This window comes from Buteo buteo, chromosome 9, assembly GCF_964188355.1.
Source record: "Buteo buteo chromosome 9, bButBut1.hap1.1, whole genome shotgun sequence".
NCBI lineage: Eukaryota > Metazoa > Chordata > Aves > Accipitriformes > Accipitridae > Buteo > Buteo buteo.
The window spans coordinates 40,608,147-40,635,928 of NC_134179.1; the positions used below are offsets into that span (position 1 = coordinate 40,608,147).

Consider the following 27,782-nt stretch of genomic DNA (forward strand, 5'->3'; position numbering starts at 1 on the left):
ACTGATGGGTTGAGATAAAGACAGTTTAATAAATAAAGCAAAAGCTGCATGCACAAGCAAAGCAAAATAAGGAATTAATTCAATACTTCCCATCAGCAGGCAGATATTTAGCCATTTCCAGGAAAGCAGGGCTTCATCACACATTGTGGTGACTTGGGAAGACAAATGCCGTAATTCCAAACGTCCACAGCTTACTCCTTCTTCACCCAGCTTTTTGGTTAGTTGCTAATTTATCATACAGTGGGGCCTCTTCAGCATAAGTCACCTCCCCTGGTGATGCTCCAAAATTTCTGCCTTCTCACAAGTCCATGATCATTTCCAGGATTCCTGGGTCATCCGGGTTTCCCATTCAAGCCCATGATCAGTGCAATCCACTTACTCCACATAGTGTCAGTTGCATGATGCATAGAGGGGACCCTCCCTGAACGTCCAGCCCAGCACAGGCAATCGAGATGCCAAGAAGAACTGTGCTTCACTACCAACTACTTCTGAAGTGGCTAAAACCCCTTCATATGCTGCTAATATCTCTATTTCATTTGGAGGGTGTAAAGCACATTTCTCTCATCTTGTCCTGTCTGGACTAGCCCAAGGGCTACCGCATGAACTATCTCCTTTTTAATTTGTTCAAAGGCTTATTGCTGCTGCCCAGTGAAATTATTGGCCCTTGGGTTTAAAATTAACTGAGACAAGTGTGTAATTAGGTTGTGGAACTTGTTCCCAGGAAGCACTGTGGAGGCTACATATATCATGGGGTGAGAAGTGGCTTGAAGAAAATTACTGAGAATCATTCCACCAGTAGTCCTTAAGCATGATAGTCCAGAGCTAACCTTCAGCTCAGGAAATCCCACATCCTATCACTGCTGGAACCTGCATATACTGGGCAAAGCCATCTTTTACCCTTGCCTTTTTTCTCATGTCGTTTCCCTACATAGCTGAGATATTACTTGTGAAGGAGGCAGAACACCGGCTACATTGACCTTTGGAGCAGACCCAGTGTGTCTGCCCGCTCAATATTTTCTGCAATATTCATGGCAGTTTGTGTCTCGCATCTTTCTAGAGCCCAGCACCCCTCCATGCTGAGTACTGCTTTGCTCTCCATGGAAAGAGGATAGCAGAGGTGTAATTTTTCACCACAATAAACCACCAGGACTAATTCTAGATCTAGTTTCTGGAAGATTCAATTTGGCTTTTCTACGTTGTATCTGACATAAACCACTTTAAGATCCAGTTCATACAGATGAGACAGAACTAGGTGCCTTAGTCTCAGCTATACTGCCCAGGATGGGCAGAGCCAAGCTCAGTGCAAGAACGTGGCACCCACTGTCTCCTCCTAGACCAGGGCATGTCCTTCTTGGGGTAACCTCAGGCTGTTTATAGGAGCAGAATCACCCCTGTTATCTTCAATCCTGGTCTCAGGGCACAGTGGAGGACTCTCCAAAGAGAGGCAGCCCAGGCATCCGTCTTAGATCACACCCCATATTACAGGACAGTTGGATGGATGTAGTAGTTCTCATCCACGGTGTTCAACTGGATGTTCTCATAGTATCTAAGCATTGGGCAGACGCTTTTCAATGCCAAAGCTGGTGGCTCACAGTGGGTGATTTCCAGACAGTTGGCACTAACCGCTTATTGAGGTTAGCCACTACCAAGCCCTCTCCAAAGCAACGTCCCAAACTGAAGGCATGAAAAAAGGGCTTGGCTGACCAACAGGGGATGACCAGCATCCCTGTTGGCCTGGGTGGAGAGCTGTCTTTTCCTTCCTTTGATTTCTGCGATCCTCCACTCTGGATTGCGTGTCCCGTCACCTCCTCCTCCCTGGTAGGATATGTTTCCCTCCATTGAAGCCAGCTTTGGGGAAGGAGGCAGGAAAGGAAGGCGAATCGGAGTGGTGGGTTATTGCTTTGCTGGGAATGCCTCACAGGCAGGACTGGCAGTGGGAGGGATGGTGAGGGGGCAGCAGCACCGACAAATTCAGTGGCCTTGGTCGCACACGGTGCATATGCAAATATACAGCCCTGCCAGGACTCGCCCATTTGGAGCAAGCAAGTCTCCAAACAAATTCCAGCGTCTTTCTTTGGAGGAAAGGTTTTGCAGTGCTGAAAAATCTTGCCATGTTTATTGCGGTCACAGCCTGGAAGCCTCGATTTGCATATGCAAATCATATGCATTTATGTAAATTCCTGGGCGAATAATATTATCACAGTCCCTGCAGAATAGATTCTCTCCCATGGCAAATCACTTGATTGTGTTTTCTAAACTGAGAGTGACATTGCTTTGACCAGGCATTACTGAACATAACATTTATATCTGATACACGAAACAATAAAGGAGCCCAGTTCCTGGACACACACCCTTGTCAGCAACTTTATTCAGGCTGCGTTCATTAGGAAGAGAAGCAGACTCCAGCTCCCAAGCCCTGCCCACCCCCCCACCATCCTTCCAGCATTTGCTGGCAAATAAGTCAGAGCCAAACCGTGTGCGATGCCAAGACAAAGGGGTGGAGGCAGATGCCAAATCACTTTCAAGCCCATGACAGAGCCCTGAGTCACCCAAACTGGAGCAGCTCTCCCAGAATGGGCTCATCTTACAAAAGTGCTGTTGCTGCAGCAACACTAATCCACGCGCCAGTGGGCAGAGAGATAATGTAAGGGATGCAACAGCAGATTCGTTTGCTCAGTGCCATGCTCAGACAAGGGGAAATTATAGTAACCTAGAGGGATCTGCTTGCTCTGTTATGAAGCCCTTTGTTGTGGGGACTCCTCAGGGGAAGGGCTTCTGACATTAGAGGGAACCGGTCTCGGTGCAGGTGAAGGGCTCAGGTCTGACCTTACTCTTTACTCACTGGCTGGGCAACCCCACAAACAGAGTGAGAGGGAGATTTGACAAAGCTTCCTTCGCTGTCTGGGCTGGGAGAGGGACTTCTGCACAAGGCCACTTGAAGCCCTAAGGTCTCAGCTGGACCATGCATCACCCCCAGTCTGATCTGAGGAGCATTCAGGTCCTGTCCCCAATTCCTCCCTAGCAATCGCTCATGTCACCAGCTGGCTCCAAGGCCATCGGTGCTACAGCAATGACTCCTCTCTGAACACCCCTCCTGTCCTGCTCTGCTCCAGGGACTCTCTTGCTCCGGTGCTTCTAGGGCCAAGCAGACAGTGTGGTCACCATCACCAAAGCCTGGCAAGTGGGGTAATATGAAAAAAACATAAGCAAGTGTGAACATTGGCTGGCTGGGTCAGTTGAGGAAATACCTTAGGAAATTACACAAGATTTGGGGTGGGATAATTGTGCCTCTTGCTGCCCACTCACTCACCCCATGGTCAAGCAGGGGGTGAAAGCCAATTGTGCCACCAGAGGGGCTGGAATTGGACTTTGCCAGGGCTCAGACTTGCCCAGCTCATAAAGCAGAATTAGGTCTGGGGAGGAAGCAGCAGTCCCCCAAAAATAAAGAAAAAGGACCACAAGAACAGAGAGTAGCTGGAGCTGTGTTAGTGTGGAAGCACCGAGCATGATGGATGTGAAGGTCAGGATCATGCAGAAAGAGACTGGCTTCAAGGGAGTAAAAGCAACATGAAGACTGCAAAGAGGGTTGACTAGCAAAGGACATGGGGCCAGCCAGTCCCTTCAAGGACATGGGCAGTACAAGCTGAGGATAAAGTACATCAAATGACTCAGGAGAGAAAAACAGAGCTGGGGAGACAGTTGGAGCTTTAAAGGAAGGAGACATGGCTCAGGACACAAACAGCAAGAGATGCACAAAGACCAGGAGGTAGAATAAGAAACATTTCAGTACCTTGAATAGGGCTTGGAGGCAGATGAGCAGGGGAAGGGACGGTTTGGAACAGAAAAGCAGAGGTGTGGGTGACATGAGAAGAGGAGGGATAGTTAAGATTACAGTAGCAGGCAAGAGGGTTGCAATAAGTAACAGATCAAAAGAAAGGAGGAAAGTCCAGGGGTAGGAGGTTTATGGAGGAATAAAGATGTGACTGAGTGAAGGGAGTGTGAATGGAAGACATTCTTGGGATGACACATTCTCCCATCAGAAAGAGAATGGCTTTTAGGAATGGATTTTCAACAGGTGATGTTGGGTGATAGTACCCAAATTGGAAACAAGAGACTTTCTAGGCCAGGTGTTAAAAAAGCACAAGGTTAGGAAGTTTGAGATTTTTGCCTTAACAATTCCCATCTCAGTACTAACCAGGGAGGACATAGAAAAGAAAGAGGAGAAACGAGGGATGGAGATGAGGGTAAGAAGAACTGCCCTAGCAGTTATGCTGGCTCTGGACAGACAGAGGACAATTCCAGGTCCCAACTGTCTAAGAAAGCTCAACCAGGCAAACAGGTAGGAGTGGTTGCAAGAATCATTGTCTGTGTGGCAATGGCATTCAAACCATCTAGTACATCCTTTTTCTCTTTGCGCTCTTCCCCTCCACCACCCTGCCACGTGTGCCTCCATCCCCCCCTCATAGCGTGATGAATCCCAGAATTGTATCACTCAGACCTGTCCCAAAAGCCCCACAGCAATGCTTTTGGTCCTTCAGCATTAAATCCATGGTGTGTTGCCAAGGAACGAAATATTTAGTGACAGAATCCAGGAACAGCTGAAGTTGGAAGTGACCTCTGGAGATCACCTAACAAAACCCGCCTGCTCAAAGCAGGGTCAAATACAGCTGGTTGCCCAGGACTGTGTCCAGTTGGCTTACGAGTGTCTCCGAGGATGAAGTGTCCACGAGCTCTCTAGGTAACCTGTTCCAGTGTTCAGCCACGCTCACAGTAGAAAAGAGTTCTCATACATTCAGACAGAATCTCATGTGTTTCAGTTTGTTCTCATTGCCCCTTGTTCTGTCTCTGGATACCACTCAGAAGAGTCTGGCTACATCTTCTTTATTCTCTCCCACAAGTTATTTATAGGCATTGACAAGATTTCTCCAGGGTTTTCTTTTCTCCTGGCTATACAGTCCCAGCTCTCACAGCCTCTCCTTGCATGTCAGATGCTCCAATCCCAAAACATCTTTGTTCCTCTATCAGCTGTACAGATGTTTCACAGCTCCACACAGGCCAAGGAGGAGATGATTTAAATGCTCTTTAGTTCTGACAGAACACCTAGGATTGCAAGGCAGGGCTAAATGCTCACCTGCTGAACTCCTTTCACTTCACCCATTCCATGTCTCATCCTCTGAATCTGCTCTTATCTTGACAGGAAAGTCCCTTGTTGCCCAGAAACTCAAATGCCACTTCACTTACCTACATAATTTACTTGCACAAGCATTTGTGTGTGCAGAGATAGAGATACTGTCGTGGTACTGTCGTGGTACCACCAATAGTGGGACCCAACTCATCCCTGGGTGAGTCTGTTCACTGAGCATCATTATTTCAAACCCTCCCTGAGCAATGAGGAATAAATAGCACAGTCCATGACATTCAAGGCTTCCAAAACAGCTTTTCTGAGTTGCTCTGTAAATAGTGGGCAGGCGTCTGGTTTTCACAGGGCTTTGCTATGGGTAAGGTACGTGTTCCTGTGCTAGCTTGTGTGAGAAACGTCTCTGTGGCTTTTCCAACAGCATGTTGGCTTTTCCTGCTTACCTTTTAAAAAGATAATGCACGCTTCATGGTTTGTGCTTGCAGCCTCATCCAGCTCTGGTGGGGATGAAATGTCAGTAAGTGCCATCTGAGACAGATGCGTAGGCACAACTTAAAACCAAGTGTCTAGACCACATGTCTAGACTGCAGTCCAGAGAACCTCATCCAGAGCTAAACAGGTAAAACTGGTCAGTGGATCATGTTCTAAAAGTGCATAATTTTCTCTAATTGTTACAAAGGGTGCCTGAGTGATTAGCTTAGGTGGAGGTGGCCATAATGGGGACACCTAAAGGTTAGTTCCCTAAGCCAACCATCTTTTCAATGTACATTGATCAATAAGGCATCAATGTAGGTGGGTCAACCTCCAGTCTCAGGTACTTTTCATGGAGTGCAATGGAAAGTAACCTCCCATAGGTGCCTGTTCTTCTCCATTGACTGGAGGAACCAGCACAACCACCTGCAATTTTGACAACTAGCTTTCAGATATCTACAGTTTGGAGAAAAGCATCCATCACTATGAACTTCACAGCCACACTCTGAGTGGGTGAGCATACCAGGCTTTTGCAGTGCTCATTGAATCATCGTATCATAGAATAACTTAGGTTGAAAGGATCACCTGTTGATCTCTTATCTGGAGGGCCTACTCAAAGCAGCCCCCTGACCATCGTGGTGGTCTCCACCGGACTCCCACCTGTATGTCCCTGTCCTAGGGAGCCCTAAACTGGACATGTGGTCTCCCAAGTGCTGAGTAGAGGGGAAGAATCACATCCCTCGATGTTCTAGTTACTGCCTTGCTAATGCAGCCCCAGGATGCAGTTGACCTTTTTTCCTACACGGACACAAGGGACTCCTCTTCAAGTTGTTGCCCACCAGGATCCTCTAGTCCTTTTCTGCAAACCTGCATTCTAGCGAGCCAGCCCCCAACCTGTCCTGTTGCATGGGGCTGTTCCACTCCAGAAGCAGGACTTTGCATTTGCTTTTGTTGAGGTTCATGAGGTTTCCATCAACACATTTCTCACCCTGTTGAGAATATTCTTTCTGAATACCTGCCCTGCTCTCCAGCCTGTCATAACCAGCTGCCAGTTAGACTTTGAGCCATTGACCACCAGCCTTTCAGACCAGTGGTCCACCCACTTTTCAGACCATCTGCCTAGTACATATTTCATCTGTTTTTCCATATACTATGGAAGATACTTGCAAAGGTCTTGCTAAAGCTGAGGTAAATAAAATCCACTGCTCTCCCACAACCGCAGAGCCAGTCATCTCATCACAGAAAACTATCAGATTGGTCAGATACAATTTGCTTTTGGTAAATCCATGATGGCTGTTCAAAATCACCCTCTTGTCCTTGATGTGCCTGGACAGGGCTTCCAAGACGATTTCCTCCATAACCTTCTACAGCTGAAGGTATTCTTTCCCATATCTAGTTGCTGAAGCTTGTGCTATTGGTGTGCCAGTTTTTTTGCATGTTTGCAAGATGCAATGTTAATCAAATTTCAGACCACCACATGGGAGAACACAGAGCCAGCTGCATCTTAGAGGGGGTTGTTCATGACCAGCAGAAATGTGGTCATGAACCTAAAACACCTGAAGTGCATTTAGCAGTGTGAATGTAGACTTAGAGAACAGCACTGAAGAGTGCTTTTTCTTAGCAGTCCTACAAGCTTCTGTGGATGAGCAGAGAGGACTCCCAAACAGAAATGTCTGTTAACCTAGAAAAAAATCTGTAACAGTGCCTGTTCAAGATCCTTAGGAACATGGGAAGCATCCATGGAAGGACAGCTGACATGTCCTTGAATATACTATGGCCAATACTGGACAATTAGTAGGAGACAAGGAAAGGCACCAAACTGACCTTTATTCAGAGATTCAGGTTGGCCATTAGGAAACACTCTTTCTTCAAGGAGGTGGCACAGCCTTGGGACAGGTTCCTGTGGAGGTGGGCAATCTTCACCGTTGGACGTTTACAAAATGTGGCTTGCCAAAAACATTGCCAATCTGTCTAGTGTTGGTGGTTGTCCTGCTCCAAGTCAGGTTGTCCTGCATCCACCATTGTCCTGCATTCCTATTTGTTGTTTTAAACAACACGAGTCATAGACCCCAAGCTGAGGGAGTATGGGAAGTCCTTAAATTGCATTATAACAGTCAGACTACACGTTCCAATTGTTTCTTCTGTCAGTTGAGGATTTTCTGGATGGTTTAGTATTCTTCTCTAGAGGTCATTTTAAACCATTTACCAAATGCAGTTATAATCTGACAATCCTACTTTACACACAGGTACAACCTTACAATATCTCATTGTCACAGAGAGATTAATATTAATTAATGCTGATAGCCTGAGTGGTTTTATAACCACCTTCTTCCAGCCTTGGTATTTCCTGCTTTTGCTGGTTCGCTCCTGATCCTCTTCTCTTCTTATGACACTGCGATGTCCAGCAGCTCATTAATTCTGCCTCTAAAAGGAGCTGCTGGCAATGAAGGGGTTATCTTCTTATTATGCTGAGTGATTAAAACTCCTGTGCACAAGTCATTTAACAACCAGCCAATATCTTGATCTTCCTTCTGTCTCTTCCTTCTGTGCTTGACACAAGGATCTGAATTTCATTATTTCTTTGACCAGCAATACCTGGAAGGTCAACTTAGATTCCAACCACATCTAGACGATCTCTCGCACTTCTTGGTGCCAGGTGCCTGCAAGAAGCAACACGCTTTTGAAGAATTGGAGTGATGTTGGCTACTGAGTAATTCTGTGTGACTAGAGAAGGCGTTTGTTTTTGTACAATGAGGAACATTCCTGAGGATCAGGAATTAATTTTCTTTTATTTAGGACTCTCTTCGCTCAAAAAAAAATGCAACAGGAATTTAGCACAAGTTGCAGGACTTCCTGCCCAGGACATAATTTTGCCATAGTCCTTTCTCAGTCACAGTGCCTAGTGCTCTCCATCCTCTTGTGAGAAATGAATGTCTGCTTCTCTGACAAGAGATCCCAAAAAAGCATGGATCTTCCTCAGATCTACACCAACGTCAGTGATGAGCTGTTTTTCCAGCACATACAGATGCCTGGGCTGCTCTTAGGAGAGCTAAGGCAACTCACAGCCACATACTCCTGGCTCCATGCTACACAATGGTCCACATGAGCTAAGAGGAGAAAACCAAAGTCCTGATCTGAGAGACAGCAATCTCCTATACAAAGGGCTTTGCCCACCTGTGAAAAATTTGAAAGTAGCTGTACAAACAGAGTGTGCAGGGCAAGATCCATGCTGGTAGCACACAGTTTTGGAAATGCCTAACAAGGGTGCTATCTCCAGAGCAAATTATCTCTGGTAAGGATGGAGAAATGAGACAGGCAAAGGATATGCAGGAATGCTGTGATAGATCAGTAAGCTGATCCAGGTTTGGTCCAGGGACACTACACTTAGAGTTGCTGAAGATGCTACTTGCCTAGCTTGACTTGCAGGACTGCTCTGGGCCCTGTAGCAGAATTTGTGTCTGCTCTTGAGCCATCAGGACTCAAAACCCAGCTGAGACTATGAAAAAGGTGCCAAGAAGACAGACACTGCAGGGCATGGAAGGGAACTAGCTAGGCGCCTGGGGTGGTGGGAGCAGCTCCCAGGTTTCCACTAGTGTTTGCAGACTGTGGATCCTTTTGCAACATGAGCTGCAGGCAGACCACTTGCAAAATGTTTAAAGCTAATTTCTTTACAAAGATTTTTTGAATCAGAAAGGAATAGAGCAGATCCAGCAGAGGATGTAGGACAAAAAAAATGTGCAGGGGACAGAGGAACTTTCTTCCGTGCTCTTTGAATTTAAGGGCAATACTTCAGCATTACGTGCCATTGCATTGGGAAGGTGTTCAGCATAGCCATTTTGGGGAACCCAGTATCCTTCATTCATCCCCTGCATTAGGGATTCTAGGATTTGTGTGTGGTCTGAAGTTATCATAAAGTTGTTTCAAATTACTGAGTTGGCTTAAACTTGTTACATACAGTATTCCTATGTCCTTCCATGTGTATCTCCTCATAATTTAAGGGCATCTTACCAAATGCTGATGGAGGAGTTAACCTTTGTTTAGAGAGGAAATAAGGAATATTGATTTCCCAGAAGCTCCCCCCCTTACACTACAGCTGGATCCACGCTCCTTTAACACTGCCCAAGCACATCCTCCTCCTTTTGCTGCCTCTTTCAGTGCAGCCACTATCAATATGTGCAGAGGAATACTATGGCAGAAGTCATAGCAAGACACAGACCATAAGGGCTCTCCCTCTTCATGAACCCAGAGGACAGGGGGAAAAAAATCCTCCTTGCAAAGCCAGGCCTGGCTGTGTACTGCAATCAATGAATTTGAGCCTTTTACCCCAAGGGTGAGGAATTCATTTGTATTGGCTCAAACAGTTCTTTTCAGAAAAGCACAGACTGGATTTGAAGACAGTGTTAGAGAATCTGCAACAAGTGTTGGACATTTGTCTTTTTCTTTGAAACTTGTGCCTTTGCATCTTGCTGGTCTGAATTCCCACTCACCAGCCATTGTCTTGCTCTCTTCTGCTGGACAGAAAGTCTTAATCTTCCCCTTCTTCTCACTGTAACTAAATAATCTCTCAGAAGTCTTTCCAATAGACTAATCAAACTGTCAACATAAGCCACTGCCTCAGCTCACTGCTATTGCTCTTTTGTCCCCTTTCCATGTTTAACATCCTATTTACAAGGAGGAGGCTTAAAACACTCCAGTTTCTGCAGTAATGGCTGCAGCATGATGTGCTCTTGACTGGATAAGACAGCACACACTTGGCTAGAACTTGATGAAGGCAACGGAAGTACAAAACCATCCTTAATATGTCCAGGAGGGAAGCTGTAGGCAACCCTCAGAACCTGGCAGCTGAGTAATCCAATTTCATAAACATGACACTGTCCTCTTTCCCCTTGGATGTCTTATTTAACTTTGCTGAATGTCAAAGGAGATGGTTGCATTCTCATGGAGATACCATTGTAGATGGCTACGACTCACAGCCTACACGAGCTTCATTAAAGTGCTGCACAGCTGTTACATGAGCCGTCTGCTGTTAGAGAAGTCACATTTGCGATCAGGCTTTGACGTGCCCCAATAGTACATTTACACTGCAGTCTTGCATAGATGCTTTTATACCAACAGACATATCCAAAAGGGTGTCCTTTTGTGAAAGCTGCAAGCCAGGCACCAGCTGTATCAGCAGTGTCCCTGGGCTGCTGCCCATGGGTTTGGTAAGTGCCAGGGAGTCATGATGCCTTAGAGCCTGTTTCTGGCTCGCGACTCGTATTGGAGCTGGCCACTTCCTATCTCAGTTCATCCTACCTCCTGCCTTGGTACTGGGGAAGAAGAGAGGTATTGTCATGGCCAGGGGAAAGCGGAGTGCCACAGAAGGCAGCTGGGCAGTCACAGCCAGGTGGTGACCATCAATAAGGTCATTCTTGAAGAACTTTAGTCTTTGGCATCCTCCACTCTCTTTTTCCTTTTCAATAGGTATTCCTGAGCTTTCCATGTTCCAAATACAATTGCAGCATCTGAGAGATGAATACTGAAGTTCAGCTTAGGTGTCCTTTAGGGGTTTTACATTTTGTCAGCCAAACTCAGCTGATTTCCAGCTAGAGAGAAGGTACCTGATTGATACAGCAAAGTCAGTCTAACAATCCACCCCTCTCAGAAGGGGACAGACCTCCATCTCTCTTCCCTTTGCCAGCACCTGGTCCTCCCTGCCAAGCACTCCCCCACCCATTCAGTTGTGTCAGGTCTGGCATCTCTTTTGATCAAAGCCAAAAACAATTTGACTTGCTAAATCATCAGAACACTAACTCAGCAAAACCAAAACTAGAGTCAGTGGCAGGGGGAACACCTGGGTCTTGTGTAGGGAGGGCAGGTGAGACATGCTATTTTATTTTATTGCAGCCCAGCTGCAACCTGTACTTTAAAAACTGTGCAAAATAGTGGCAGAATGGATGCAGGGATGTGGGTGATGGGTGGCAAGCTCATACATCGGAGTGCAGCTCATGCCATGCCTACAGGACAATAGGAGATAAGGAAAAAAATGGAATAAAACAACAAGATTGAATTCAGTTCATGTTGCAAAAAATCTCACCGCAAACCTTCTGCCCTTGGTCAGACCCTGGAGGTCTGTCCTTGGTCATTCTTCTCTGTAGTTGGCCTTCACCCAGTAAAGCCCATGTGCATTGCACTATCCGGGACTCAAGGGCAGGTTCATCTTACCTAATTTGGGAAGTCCTTCCCTAATTCTCTGTGGAGTCAGTGGAGCTTTTCTGGAGTGTGATACCTTTCCTCTACAGTAACTCTACATGGACTAGATTAACTGTGCCCCATCAGTGCCTGCTACTCTCCACCAGTTACCCAGGAAGTCTGGAGTTTGAAGTGGAGAAGTGAACCCAGTCCCAGTGACAGGGAGAACAGGAGGTCTCATCAATTCAGTGTCAGCCATACTCAGGTTAGGAGGAAAGCTAGAGAAATCAATGTTTTCTGAAACTCTGACACTGGGTAACAGCACCCAACATGTCCTGGCCCTTGCACCCTTCTCATCACCCAGATGAACCTTCACCCGCCAAAGCCACTTCTGGTCTCAGTCTGGACCTGTTTGTACTGGCAATATTTGCATTTCCCTAAAATCTTTCACATCAAAGAACTTAAACTCTTCTGGTAGCAATCCCTGCAAGGCACCGATCCCTCCCAGGGCCCACAGACCTCACCGTCCCTGCCAGGCAAACCAAGTAGCGCATAAATGGCATCACTGAAATTCAGCCACACTCAGGTTAATTGCAGCATCCTGCATATTTCAGAGCTGGGTGTTAATTTTCCATGGTCCTGTCTGAAGAAGGATGCTTCTCGCAGATGATGGTTGCCATCTCCAGCCCATCAGAGAGCACAAGATATGAACAAGTCTCTGCAAATAGGCTAGTGTGTGAATTTGCTGCATCCAACCAGCATGTGTAAACCTGATGTTGTTTTCTCCTTGTCAAAATGCAGTCTGCTAGTGCTGTAATTATTTTAGAGTTATTCATCAGCTTTTTTCTGTATAGTTGTTAAGGTACAGGCATCTGCAGCTTTCACCATTCTCCCAGGAGCTGTGTTCTCCCATCATCCTCATTCTTAGTCCCAGGTTGTGTCCTGTCCTCCTCATGCAGCCTCTGCCAGAATACTCCTGCATGACTGCCAGAGAAGACAGTCATGCCACCAAGGGGATGCATGCTTCCCCTTCTGCCCCAAAATCAGAGCCTGCTATGCCAAGTTACAGCAGTGCTGGTGGGAAGGGACCCTTACAGGTCTATAGTCCAACTTCCCCTGGAGCAGAGCCATCCCCAGCACCATGTCAGGGCAGCAGGGGCTTTTTCCAGCTGAACCCCACAAAATCCCATGGATGGAGCCCCCCACACACACTTTGCTGGGCACCTGGAAAGGGAATTTTTCCTAATGCACAACCTAAACTTCCAAGCTCCACTTCTAGTTGTTGCCTTTTGTTATATCATCTGGTACCACTGGGAAGAGTTTGGCTCCATCACATTTGCAACTGCCCCACAAGTCATTGTAGGCTGTTGTTAGACACTCCTCAGCCTCCTTTCCTGCATACTAAACCAGACCAGCTCCCTCCACCTCTCCTGGCACACCACAGCCTCTCAAACTGACCATCACGGTCACATCTCTTGGACACTGTCCACTTTCTCTACATCCTTGTTCACTAGTGGACCTAAAACTGGATGCAGAGTTCCCAGTCTGGTGTCACGAACACCAAGAAGAGCGGACAATAACTTCCCTTGTGCTGACCCCACACTGACATAGCCCAGTAAGTCATTTGCCTTGTTGATGTTGAGAGCAACCACTGATTTGGGTTCAAATTAGGCATGTTGAGCCATTTCACCATTAGGAACTATGAGTGAGCCTTATACTAGGGAAAAAATGGCCCCCCAAAAATTCACATCGTTTAATCAAGAGTTTAAAAAACTTTTTAGTGGTGCAAGGTTAGGGCTCTGTGGAGCAGGGAAGATCTTGTTGGTTATATGCTGGAGAAGCTACACTGAGCATTGCTCAGCACAGCCAGGTAGAGGGTAACACAGTCTTCTTGGGCAGCATCACATTAGCATGAAAAACTGATGGTTTTGGAGACCTGTGGATCAGGAATGGTTGTGGGATCAGAAACAGCAGTAAATGTGAGGGTTTTAATCCTAGAAGAGCTAAGTAATTTTCACCACAGTGACAAAGACACCCTTTGCAGCTGGACACCTTCATCTTTTTTTCTGCATTTGTTCTTCTATCTCAACCCCAAAACTCCCTAAGTCTTTGAGCAAGAGGTCAACCACTCTCTGCACCTGCTCAGATTGATTGCAGGCCATTGCCTCCTCCTGTACCTACCATAGCGGGGCTCCCTGGGGTGCTGTGCATCAAGGAGATCAGTGAATTCTCTCTGTGCCTGTTTCAGCAGTTTCAGAGCACAGGGCTTCCTACAAGACATTTTGTTGAGGCTAGACCCAGGGAGGCTGGTTCATCATATCCAGGAGTCACATAGGCCAGTGCTCACCAAGGGTCAGGTCCCAGATTTGGAGGTGACCTAGGTGGAAATTATGGAGTGGCAGTAAGTCAGTTCTTCCTATGGAAGATGGCTCCTTAGCCTGAGAGAAGGAACATGAGTGGGAACAAAAGTCTTAACCTCATAGGTAGAGCAGACCAGTCTTCAGTGGGGAAAACACCTAGATCCCAAAGCCTGCATGCTTGGAAGCAACTTCAGGAGATAGTCCTGCCCCAGAATTACTGTTCCACCACTGGGACATGACCCTCAGACCCAAGTTTGCATCTCCTTGGCAGAGGTGGGATTCAGCCAGGCATCTCTCATGTGCCATGCACTTATCTCAATGCAAATGTGCTCAGTGAAAGAGGATCCTGTGGCTGCTCAACACATGTGGGTTCAGCCTGGTACTGGTGTGAGCACCGTGTGACTGCCTGTGAGAATCAGTCCAGCAGACAGAATTTGGGGATTAGCACACTCCTACCATGTGAGTAGTAGTGGACATTATCTGCAAAATTCAGGCATTTGAGATGGTAAACATGACACAGATTATTTGGTAGGTGTGGTTTAACCCCAGCCAGCAACTAAGCACCATGCAGCCACTCACTCACTTCCAAATTCAAAAAACATAGCACTGTACCAGCTATTAGGAAGACAATTAACTCTATCCCAGCTGAAACCAGGATAGTAGGTTAGTGGGAGACTGAAGAAAACACATTTGGGGTTTAGATAGTGAAAAAACTGACGACACCATCTGCGTGTAACTCCTACTTTCAGCTAAGAAACCATCTCATGATATAAGCCCTGAATGGATCCTTGGGTTTTGAGTGATGCATCTCCCTTGCACCCCTATATGCCCCTAAACTTCATTAAGCCTGCAGAATCTGGATGCACTTTATAAAGGGAATAAAGGAAACTACATCTCACTGACAATAGTGACTTTTTTTTAGAGTGGAGGAAGAAGATAAAACACAAACAGGATGGTCCTCTTTAGGGGGGATGCTCTGTTGTTACTAGGAGTGTTTTGGTAATTTTTTAATGGCTGAAATCACAGAATGAGAAATACATAAAATTATGGTTAATATTGTCCTGAGTATAAACACTCCCAGAGGCCCACCTGGACTGAGCAGGGCAAGCTCTTCCCAGCTACCTCCTTCCAACACTCACCTTGATGCTTCCTTGAGCCTCACCCTGGCTTTTTCCTTCTCTGGCTTTCCCTTTTTGCCATATCACTGCACCCATTAATCTCCTTCCCATTCATGTCTCCCTGGGATTAAACGCTCAGAGCTTAAAGTAATCCAGCCCCTGCCAGTCTGTCTATAGGGCAAGCCTCTTCTTGCCTTCTCTGCCATCCATCCACTCACTGGCACTTCATTTTCCTGCTGCAGTGTCTCTGCCAGACTCACCACCCTGCCTCAATGTCCCATTAGCAATAACCTAGGACAAGGTTTGTTGAGCCCTTAGGACACTGGCTGGGGACCCCCAACTCAGGGACCGCAGAAGAAATTGGCCTCTCTGCTCCTGGGAGGCTGGTCTGGCCAGTCCTGGCACTGGCATCAGTAACGAAGCCGTGGGGCTGAGATCACCCATTCAACTTTGAGTGGTCAATGGAGGGCCTTTGGGAGGACCTCACTCCTCCCTTTTTCCAACAGATTTGAAGAGGAGACAATTTAGCGAGGACTTTCCAGATGGCCACACGACCACTGCTGGCAGCTGCAAATCCACCAGCTCGGGAGGGCAAGGCAATCTGCCTCGCCAAACTTTGCATGTTTGCAGTCGAGTCTGGTATTCAGCCCCCTTCAGCCAGGCAGACCCCTGCCTCTGGTCAGAGGAATTGCACGCTCCAACTCTCTTCAGAGGCTGCTGCCTGCCCGGTCCTGTTCTTTTCTTGCCTGCTTGAACTGCCAATCTCAGGTGACCTTGAGGCAATTTTTGTGATACAAGTGTTGTTTACAACCACTCTTTCACATCCATTATGCACTGCTTCACTTCCCAAGAAGTGCTAGTAGCTCCTAGGACCCAGACCAGATTGAAGAGTTTGTTTGCCCTCCTCTGTCTCTATCAGCAGATTCCTTGAGCTGGTGTCCTGCAGCCCAGGCTTTCCCAACTTCAGTTTCCCATTGAACCTAACACCAGCAGATGACAGTCACCACGTCACTGGTGCCTCTCTGTGATTTGACAGTTCTTCATACTTAACAGGACCCAATCTCTCCACCTCTTGCAGAAGATGTTTCATTATTTTGACACAGTTTCCAAACAACACAGTTGATGGGGAGGATGGAAACCTACTCACAGCAAGCCCAGGAGTGAATGCAGAGTGGATCAACTGCTGCAGACTTCAGCACCAACTTGCTCACACGCTGCACACAGCAGGATTCACAGTGAGCTATCAGAGGGCTTGCAATTCCTTCTTGAGTGAAATATTCATACTTTTCCCAACTTTGAGAGGCCCCTAAACCAGTGCCCGTTGCCAGGTGTTACTTTGGTGGTGCACCATCATCGGTAAGAATGGCTTTATTGAGCTTTTCTGCCTCCTTACCTGCAGTACAGGTCATAAGGAAATGAGATTATCATGGGATGTGTTTCAATAGCTACTTCAACATCAGTGTTGATTTGAGGCTAAAATAAAACAACACTAGCCCCTCCCTCTAATTCCTCAGACCCCAAGCCATCTTCTCTTTAGCATTTCTTCGTAGCATTCATTTTTTAGCAATACCTGAGAAATCATCATTCTGATATCTCAAAATAAAAGCACATGCATTAATGGCACCTCTCCCTTTATCTGGGATTATAGGCAGGGTACATGCTGTCCAACCCTCATACACTGATCAGAGGATCATTTCATTAAGTGCTTTCTCCTTGTTTCCTTCTGGAAATAATCAACATTTCTCTGCAAATGGAGCAGGTTGCCAAATTTCTAACCAGCTGGTACTATGTGCCCCTGAACAACACAGGCTGGCCACCCCTGCTCTTTGCAAGATCCTCCCATTGGGCACTGCCCCACCACTGGGAGCATCTCTCTGTCCTGCGGTGCTTGGAGGAAGGATTAAGCCCTCATAGAAAAGGTTGCTGGAAAAAGGCTCTGCAGCTGTAGGTAGGACACAACTCATAGAGGGAGGCATCACTGGGTTGCAGGGACAATAAATAAAAATCACCCAGGACCTAGATGAATTGAAATACCCTGAGCTGTCCCTCTGGGAGAGCTCTCAGAGGGATGCTTAACCTATTTCTAAGCAGCCACAGGTTTGGGAGTGATTCCTAGGAGAACTTTCACCTTTGTGAAGGTTTTAGAAAGGTTTCTAGCCCTTAGGTGTGACTAAATTAAGGGAGAATCTTAATGGACTGAATCTGACCTTGTGGGCTGCTGAATTTTGTGCAGATCATGCAATTCATACATGCTATTTAATTTTCAAACACCCCAACTAGGAAAAAAGCTCTCTTGTTCAAGAGCTGGTGTGTAAAGTCTACAGAGACTTTCCAGGGCAGTAATACAGAAAAAAACTACATCCACACTCATGCCCATGGGACTCGCCCTTGTTTGGGGGATCAGCCTCTAATGCTTAGGCAGCTGAACCTCTTTTTTTAAAAAAAATGAAGTTCCTGTCTGTTTTGCAGAGCCCACAAATGATTGCAAAGTTTGGTGGAGAGTCTGTGGTAACGGCGATATCTTATACCAGGGACACAAGCACCGACTCTAGAGAAAAGCTCGAAACTCAAGACACATTCAATAGAGATTAAATAGTGGGTGATTTATGAGCAAAGGTATGGGATTCATTAAAGCTATCCAGTTCCCTGGTAAAGTGCGATGTTCCTTATTTGAATTCTGTCATCTTTTTGTCTGTTCTCCATATTCAGTCAAGACCTAGCATTTCTCAAGCTCATATATGCATATATATTGCATGCTTTGACTTGCAAAAATTTCCCTCTTGCTGCTCTTGATCTTCAGACAAACCCAAAAATTTGTGTCTTACCCTGTTCACAAAGGGCTGCAGTCAGCAAATTACAAGAATTAAAAGATATGAATATTACACCAGATATAATACCCCCTCAAAGGTCAGACAGCAGAACAGAGTTAGCAGCTGGAGGCACTTGTTTGCGTGCAAGGACACCTCTGTCAAAGCTATGGTGAGATTCATGATCTCTGAGCTTAAAATGAACATCTGCCACTTGGTAAAAACACTTTGAGCATTGCATCAGGCTGAGCTAGACAGTGCAAAATGTACCATAACAAAACCAACAGGGTCTGGCTCTCCTGGAAGGTTTGTATTCATAACGCACCTCTGCTTGCAGTGACTTTGCACAGCCCTTTACCTATCTGAAAAGCAAGTGTGTGATGGTACCTCTGCGAGGAAGGGGAAAAGGGCAAAATTGTTGAGAGCTGGGAAAGGCTCATACAGCACTAAATAAAAAGCCAGCATGAAAACTCCTGGCTCCCAATGTGCACTTGAGTGTGTCACCCCTGCGCCACTCAGCACCGTAGAACAGTGGGATGACAGCATATACAATTGTCCATTTTAAGCAGAACATGGCCCAGAATTGGAAAATGCCAAATATGTCTAAAAATAGTACAATAAAAAACCCTCCAGGCAGAGAAAGGTTTTCTCCAAGACAGCGGGTGGCAACCAAGATCTGAACTGTGACCTGGTTTTCTCCTGCTGATTGATAGTTTTCCCAGTGCTTTATAAGAATTGCAGGGATTGATATGGGACATCAACAAGACGTTAGAGGGTATAAGCAGGACAGACATTTGCCTTCTTGTAACATTATGCTGCAGTGACCTGAGCTGCTGTAGGAGGAAATATCATGGTTTACAAAAGCCTTATTTCTACCTGGTCCTTGGACCCCCCAGTGGGTGTTGCTAGCTGTGGCTCTCAAGGCATTTAGGAAGAGTAGCTGTTATTTAATTGATGCTGAGACAAAGGAGAAGATGCCGGTGTCGTGGCCCCCCAGCACTCACATGGCAGAGCCCTGAAGGGAGCTGGCTCTTTGCACAGGTCTGCTCTGGCTCCAGGGCAGGAGGGAGCCAAAGGAAGTCTGAGTCCAGGAGCACACGCTACTTACTAACCTACATGTCCCATAGGCACAGCAGGTGCTGTGACCTCCCTCCATCACCAGAGTCACCACGACCAGCAGCATCCTCTGTGCAATGTTCACAGCCATGTATTTCTGCATGGATCTCCAGGTGTGCTGGGGGCTCCGGGGATGAAAATATAAGCTCTTTCTAACAATTTTGGCAAGGGAAATGGCACAGTGGGATACGGGACCCCTATAGCATGTCTATATTTACGTGGGAGATCTCTCAGGAGAGGCAAGGAAGAGTTGGAATGCAGGGAGTCTCCAGCTCCATGGCACAACGTGCACCCTTGGAGAAGTGCAGCTCTATAGCCCAGGGCTTTCAAGCCCAGCTGGTCACAGGGCCAGTGGTGTCCTTGATATAGTGGGGAAAAAAGAAAAATTGCTCTTTAGATTCATGTGCTTTCAGGTGCTGAGTTTAGAGCTAGAAAACACTCCCTTAGCAGCACATCCCAGAATTTTTCTCCCTGCATTTCAAGTAAAAAGCTGCAACACTGACCTCAGGCAGTCACAGCAAGCACAGGTGCTGCCCCACTTTGGAGCTCATTGGAGGTTGTAGTACACTCCTCACACAAATGTCAATATTTTCCAGGGCTGAGACAGGAAAAAAACAGGTTCCTGTCCATCCAGCTGGGCTCTGAGGACTCATTAAAGATGGCAACAGGTTTACAGGATTGCAGAAGAAAGAGAAAGGTGTGACCACAACAGATTGTTTCCGAGGAAGTTGGTCCCCTCCTGGTACTTCACTTTCCTTTTTTTTTTTGTCATGAAACTAGAATGTGAAATACATGTGAGCAAATCCTTTGGGTCAGCCCTCACCGTGCCCGGCACACACAACAGAGGATGGACAAACCTCTTTACAAGAAGCTGCTTTCTTGCCAGACAGCAGCCAAGCAGGGCATCACCCCCAGCCAAGTTTTCAATCCCCCAGCTCCACAGGAGCGGCTCACCAAGGTTTGTCTCTGGCTGGTAAAACCCAGCTCGGATGGGCAGCCTGTGGCACACTGGGCAGTCCAGTCCTGGGTGCTCTGAGCCATGCAGCTTCCAGTCTCCTGTAGAGTGGAAAGAAGAAATGTCCTAGCCCCTTTTGCTCTCACTGGCAGCAAACCTTTCTTAGTGTCCATCCTAAAAACTCCTTTTCTTATGTCTTGGCACAGTTCTAATCTGGCCAAATCGTGCTGCTTTCAAATATTACTAGGTCTAATCTCTCTTGATACCATGTGTAGGACGGATGAAGTTGAGAGGGTGGGTACAGTATCTTCTATGCTGAGGCAATGCAAAGACATGAGTCACCTCTTCAAGGATGCACCCGCTGGTAATTGCAGAAAGAGGATCTGCACAAGACCATTTACTCCCAGAGCTTCAAAAACTTGTCCCAGACCAATGGGAACCACAGAAAGTCAACTTGAGACTGCTGAATCCATGGCTCTGCTATGTCTAGCACTATCAGATTGGAACAAAAGGAGTCACTGGCCTGACAGACAGTGTCGGGACTCCCGAGAGATTTAAGGGATTAAGCAGAGAAAGAGAAAAGGGATTTCCCATGTGTTTGCCATAGGCACTCATGCTCCTTGTGTTGTGCACTGCACTCACACACACACACAAAAGCCTACCTTTATGTGCACATCTGTCCGCTCACACTTGTACACACAGCAATGAAAGGGAGTCTCCCAGCCAAGCAGAGCTGTCTGGCTTTTGTGGCTTCTGCCCTTGAGCGTGCAAAACGTCTGGGTTGCGAGTTGATGCTGGAAAAATGCATCTGTCATCTTCTGCAGGTAATGCTGGGGGCAGTGGAGCAGGGGTACGAAACAGCTATTTCCCTGTGATGTGATGGGAGCTAGAGAAACATAGGCTCAGGCAGCAAGAAAGGATGCTAGCACTGACAGAAAGACAGGGAAGTGTGGGGTCTGTCGGTCCTGCAGTTGCCAGCCTTGAAATTGTGGTTTGTGCTTTAAAAATTGTCTATGTCCTCCATTTATCCCAAATTCTCCCTGTGATACTCCCTTTCCTAATGTATTTGCTTCCTCCCCACAAGCTCTTGTGATTTCTGTGTTAGAGCCACACAGAGCCAAGATGTGCCCCTGGGATCTCACGTCTGGATTTCAAATAGGTTTTGTTTCATCTTCACATCTCAGCCACTATATAGTGAAATTGTCAGTCCATGGGACCCAGGAGGTCAGAGCAGAGCTGCAGCATGTCAGCCACAGCGGCCTGACCCGTGTGCCTTCCCAGGACTTCTGGGGACATGGGGATGATGGGCCAAGAGGAATGAGATTTTTTTATATCTGTCTAAGAAGGATCAACAATGGGGAAATCACGAGTTCATTGACATGAGAACAAAAATGAAAATTAGGTGATGACTGGAGAGAAGGTGCTGTCAGTAATCATCAGCATGGAAAATTAAGAGAAGATACTTAGGAATGATGGAGACCTTGCAAAAGAGGAAGAAAAGAAAAAGGTGGGAAAGCTTGCCAGAGATCATCAAAAGCAGATGGATTCCTGTATGTGGGTAAGCAACTTCACTAGCTGGGTGAGTGACCACGTGCAATCAAGAGCAGCCTTCACCCTCCGCAGGGGCCTCTCACACAACAGATCACAACTCCAACCTCAAAACAGGTGGACCAAAACTAACTGCATATCTCTGCTCAGGCCTTCCAGGGAGGGAAGTCTGTCATGAGATGGCTCAGGACTTTAAAAAAGGGATTTGACCAAGTCTGTGGTTGAATGGTGTGGAGTAATTGCTGGAGGGGACTTATTGATGACTTATTGATATGCCCACCTCTTAAGGGAAGGTGAACCCCCAGGGTGGAATGCAGTGGATATGCAAGGAACCTGTTCCATAATAATTCCGTCAGCAACATAACCTGCAACCTTAGATGTTAGCAACACCAGGGGAGCTTGGTATGCTGACTCTGAGAAACAACACGGTGGGTAGAGCGGAGTAGAGACACCACGGTCAGGCTCTGTGATATCACCGCAGGGATGGGGAACCCAAACAAGAATGGAAGGTCCCTGCATTGAATCCATCGTAGTAAGGAGGTGAAACAATGAGGTTCTGTCAACACTATTGCCTTACGTCTGATTTATATTATAAGTAAGTGCCCGGTTCTGGAGTAGTGTCATGCAAAATCATGTCCTCTGGGTGAACTTTGCTCATTATAATACCAAAACACACCTCCATCCCAAAGGCTACTCAACTTCAAGGTGCGACCACCCCTTACCGAGCATGGGCTCTGAATTTCTTTGGCTTTAAAAGTAAAGCAAGGAGAAGTAACACCAATCACAATAAAGGTATGTATGACTAGAATCACTCAAGCTCCACCTAAAAATAAGAAAATAGTATAAAATGGCTTAAGAGAGGAGGAATGTTAGGGAAGACACCATCATAGACAAGTCAGGAGGACATCGCTGACTTCTGGGATCAGTCGATGGGCTGAACATCTCCTCCCCCCCATAGGGACACCTACTGGGTAAGATTTGAACCCTCCGTTACAGCAAGTGCTTTCTCAGGAAACTTAGAAATCTCTATAGAGTTATTCCATGCTTTAACGTGTTTGTAGTCAGCTGTATTATTCGTATTCTTGGTACTTGCATGTGCTTTGCAGACAGTGTATTTATCACCAGCAACCTAAAAGAATCTGCACTACTGTTGCTTTAATAAATTGTACTGTTCATTAATCTAGCCATGAGAGTTCTCATTGAACATGACCAAACTTTTTAAGTCTGGCCCTGTTAGTTCATTGAACGCAACTAGACTGAAAGTACATTGTGCTATTGGTGCATCCACAATTGAGGTAGTTCAATATATTGAATGTGACCGGACTTACAGCATTGAATTGGGCATCGCTCAGAATCTAAGCCTAACCACCTCCAGCCCCTCTGATATCTGAGGACAAGCTGGAGCACAAAGGGGTTTATTTTCTGCCAAACTTCTTTACCTTTTAATGCAACAAATGGGAGGATGGGTCCTCCCAGGAGTTCCCCAGAACTTCATAGGAAGTCCCAGCTCCTACTCCCTCAATGCCACTGCTGCTTTTGGCAGGGTCCCTGAGGGACCAAACTGATAACCCAGATAAAAAAAATTGGGCCAGGTTTTACACCAGGGAGCTACAGCAGACTTAACCTGCATGCATGATGTGGTGTGGAGCTTACGGCCAGCACACCATACCAACCCTCCACCACCAGTGCTGTCAGAAACTGCTGCGAGAAACTGCTGCTACAGGCACATCCTTGTAAATTCTGACACTGAACATGAACTTCACTTCCACCACCATGCAAACCCAGGCAGGAGAAAGCATCTTGCAGCATGCCACCCCCCTGAGACTGGAGTCTGTCTGTGTGTCCTGGTTTCAGCTGGGATAGAGTTAACTGTCTTCCTAGTAGCTGGTACAGTGCTATGTTTTGAGTTCAGTATGTGAAGAATGCTGATAACACTGATGTTTTCAGTTGTTGCTCAGTAGTGTTTAGACTATAGTCAAGGATTTTTCAGCTTCTCATGCCCAGCCAGGGCACCTGACCCAAACTGGCCAACAGTGTATTCCATACCATGTGACGTCCCATCTAGTTTAGGAACTGGGAAGGGGGGGCAGGGAATCGCCGCTCGGGGACTGGCTGGGTGTTGGTCGGCGGGTGGTGAGCAATTGCCCTGTGCATCATTTGTACATTCCAATCCTTTTATTACTACTGTTGTCATTTTATTAGTGTTATCATTATCATTATTAGTTTCTTCTTTTCTGTTCTATTAAACCGTTCTTATCTCAACCCAGGAGTTTTACTTTTTTTCCTGATTTTCTCCCCCATCCCACTGGATGGGGGGGGAGTGAGTGAGCGGCTGCGTGGTGCTTAGTTGCTGGCTGGGGTTAAACCACGACACTGTGAAAGTGGGTGTCTGGAGAAATGCAACATGCTCTCCTGCCTGTTCACCACATTACTGGCCTTGCTGGATGGAGAATGAAGTTAAGGTTGTTCACAACTGTTGCTTGGAGCCGACCAGTCTTCCCAGCAGTTCTGAGCTCCCCCCCCATCAGATTGCACTTGGTGGGAGCTGGAAGCGCAAAGCAGTTCTGGGAACCAGGCCCAGTGTGCTGCCTGTTGTGCGGTGTTGCCTCCCAGCCATGTCTGGTTGCCACTTTTCTGTGCGTCCCATCGAACGGTGTGGGAGATGATAGAGTCAAAACGTTGCATGAAGTGATATGGTCCTGAAGTCTCGGGCAGCTGCCTCGCTGCTGGGTAGGCGGGCAGAGAGGTGCAGAAGGAACAGGGCTGAGAGACGGTTGAGCGGGGAGCTGTGGCAGAAGACAGCACTGGGGCAGGGATTAGAGGCATGCACTTCCCAGCCAGGGTGGGAGTCAGGTCTTCTAGTTCAGTGTCTTCAGCAGAGACATCTCTTGAGCAGGTACCGTGCAATTAATTCACCCAGCTACTGTCAGCTCAGCATCCAGCCTGAGACTTCAGGCTGGATGAGCAGTTCGGGACAAGGACAGTCAACCACCAGTCTCATAAAGTGGTGGCATCTCTGACCTTGGACGTTTTCACATTGTAGAAGGACAAGGCCCTGAGAAACCTAATCTAACTTGGAAACTGGCCCTTCTCTGAGCAGGAGGTTGGACTAAAGACCTCCTGAGGTGTCTCCCAACCTGAATTAACTAAGGACTATAAAATGATTGATTAGGTTACACACAGCCTTCAGGTGTGGGCAGGTGGGTTAGGGAAAAACACAACAAAACTGGGAGAAGTGGTTGTTACCCCAGATGGTTGAGCTGCCATTTGAAGGGCCCTCTAAAGGCTGGGCAATGGGCAGACAGGAACATCATGCAATTCAACCAAGGGACCTGGGGAGAAATAACCCCATGTACCCGTAAAGGTGTGGTGGCCGACCAGCTACAAAGCAGCATACAGAAAAAGACCTGGGGGTGCTGGTGTACAAAAGTTTGAGCATGAAGCAGCAATGTGCCATTGCAGCAAAGAAAGCCATTAGGTCTGCACAAGGAAAAGCATTCAAGCAGGTAGAGAGAGGAGATCCTTCCCTTCTACTCAGCGCTGGTTAGACCTCATCTGAAGTCCTGTGTCCAATTGCGGACTCCCCAGTATAAGAGAAATATGGACATACTAAAAAGCTCTTTAATATTTGCCTATGTCAGTATCTGGACCGTGAGGTTTCTGCACTAGAAGCAATTGAGTTCATCATGTCCACTCTGTTAGAGAACATTGTATGTTCTGAGAATGCTGCTCATTCACAGATTTGACCACATGTTCTGGAGTGACACTGCAGATGGTCTGGATCCTAAGCAAGGCAGTAGCTGTAGGACTATCCTTGTTTGTGTGTAATAGCAGGTATCTCAGTGCTTCTTTAAGCAAATATGTGTCTTCACCCTTCAGTGACAATTTCTGGCCAAATAAGCAATTTGACCCACATATTTAATGCTGGGCAATTGGCAGGTGCTTGGACCAGTAGGAAAAGGTCCTCTCAAATCTGCCCTTCAGCACCTTCACCATGTACCAGCACATCTGCCCAACTCACAGTTGCAGCTAGAGGCTGGTGTCCATCAGGGTGGAACTGTTGTGGTTCAGTCTCTGCTGGCACCACCTGCACAGGTGTCAAGACAGGCTGGGATGTATGGCATTGACATGCCTGACCCCAGAGCAGCCCCTCTCCAGTAAATGGCAATCCCTCTGCTGATGAACTTGGCATTGGATGGGACACTTCCCACCTTGGCCACAACTCAGAAGCTCTCATGTCAGTGTCTCCTGACAGCTGAGGCACACCAGGGTATTCCCCAGCCTCTAGGCATTGCTTCCCTGGATACAGCTCCTTGCAGGTCCTTTGTCAGGTCCACCAGCCCCATGGGGATATCTCAGATACTTGGGAGTACACCGAACGGCTCTTGGTGCCTCCATGTAGAAAGCTGAGTCCCTCCTTCTGTGCCCAGAAAGGACCAGGGTGTCTTCAGGTGTAAAAGCCCTTTTCACATCAGTGCTGTTCAGTAGGAACTCTCTTGTTTTCTTAGGAAATCCCTGTTTTTCAGCACTTTGTCTCCCTTAACTATTGGTTCACCTTGGCTCTTCAAATTCCCCCTGGAGATGGGGGAGGGGGGGGCAGGACCATTAATGCCCGCTGGTTTCCCGACCCTCATGCTGTCCTCTGTCCGTTGCAGGTCCCTTGCACTAGGTCAGCAGTACAGCTCCCTGGGGTCCCAGCCCATCCTCTGCGGCTCCATCCCCGGTCTCGTCCCCAAGCAGCTCCGCTTCTGCCGCAACTACATTGAGATCATGCCCAGCGTGGCTGAAGGGGTGAAGCTGGGCATCCAGGAGTGCCAGCACCAGTTCCGGGGCCGCCGCTGGAACTGCACCACCATCGATGACAGCCTGGCCATCTTCGGGCCGGTCCTGGACAAAGGTAAACAGCAAAGCTGGGGCGTTGTGGGGGAACGGGTTTGCCAGGGTGGGTGGATCTGTCACATCTCCACTTGGCTTTTGGATATCCTACTGGGAAGACATTGGGAAAAGAGTCTGATGTCCTAGCTTTAAACCCTAATTTCTCCAATTTCTTTTTTCCAAATTTTTTGGTGTGTTACATTGAAAGGCATAATGAGGGAAGGGTCTGTTCCCATCCCAGGAGCTCTCAGTAGGGCCAGGTAGGATAAAGTACAGGAAGAGGAAGGTCTAGCCCTATGCATCCTCACATGTTCTGGAATTGTGGGCTCCATCCTCCCTGCCCAGGGCACGCAGCGCTTCCAAACAACAGGGTCCAGCAGACCCAGGGGAAAAGCCAAGGAAAGGGGTTGTGGGGCCAAGGCAGGCCCTTTGAAGCATGCACTGCCTACCCCAGCAGGCCAGTGGGCAGAAGTTTCCCTGCCAGTGAGAAGCCATGGTTGAAATCCATGGTCCTGATCAGGCTTAGTTGGGATTTCAACATATCTTTTCACAGATGAGCCCAAACAGTCAGGGCTGGGAACAAAAAGAGGGAGAATAAATGTATTTTCCCTCTCCTCTCTTAAAACACATGGGCTTGCCCCTCTTCATCACCTCCTCCTGAAAGGCCACCTCTGTAGACCCACTGCCACGGGTCAGGCACACCGGCAGTACATTGATGAGGCGTGATAAACTTGGGATTCCCAATGAGGTCACAGCCTGGGCATTACACTGAGAAAAGCGAGATGTTGGGCCCCAAGACAGCTGGGCACCTGTACCACTAGCCTGCAGCCAAATATGGCCTGAAAGGAGGGTGCTGGAGTACTTTGGTGGCAGAGAACCTATCCCATGTCTCAGATGTCCAGCTAGAAAACCAAGATTTCTAAGATAATCTAAGAATGCTTAGATTAAAAAGCATTCCCATGAAACTGAACCAATGGTGGATAAAAAATTCCCCTTCTCTCCATCCCATCCCATGGTTTTTGTTGACTCCATGCCGAGTTTAGCACAAGGGACATCCGCAGATAACGTCTTGGTTTCACAGCTTCATAAATGCAACCAAAACCATTTCCAAAGCTTAGCTCCATTGGTATTGACATACACTGAGTCTCTGCAGCCCAGTGAAGTCTGCTTATTGAAAAGAAATTATTCTTTCCAGTGATGCTTTGGAAATGGGAATCTTATGGT

The 27,782-nt window shown here is 47.2% G+C and overlaps 1 protein-coding gene across 1 annotated transcript in view; it reads left to right on the forward strand.

Annotated features, from left to right (window-relative positions):
- The window catches only part of WNT3 (Wnt family member 3), a 50,828-nt gene that overhangs the window by 13,775 nt on the left and 9,271 nt on the right, over positions 1–27,782 (forward strand). Inside the window, exon 2 of the mRNA XM_075036861.1 lies at positions 26,339–26,580. Coding sequence (XP_074892962.1) covers positions 26,339–26,580 — 242 coding nt within the window. The remainder of the gene's footprint in view (positions 1–26,338; positions 26,581–27,782) is intronic.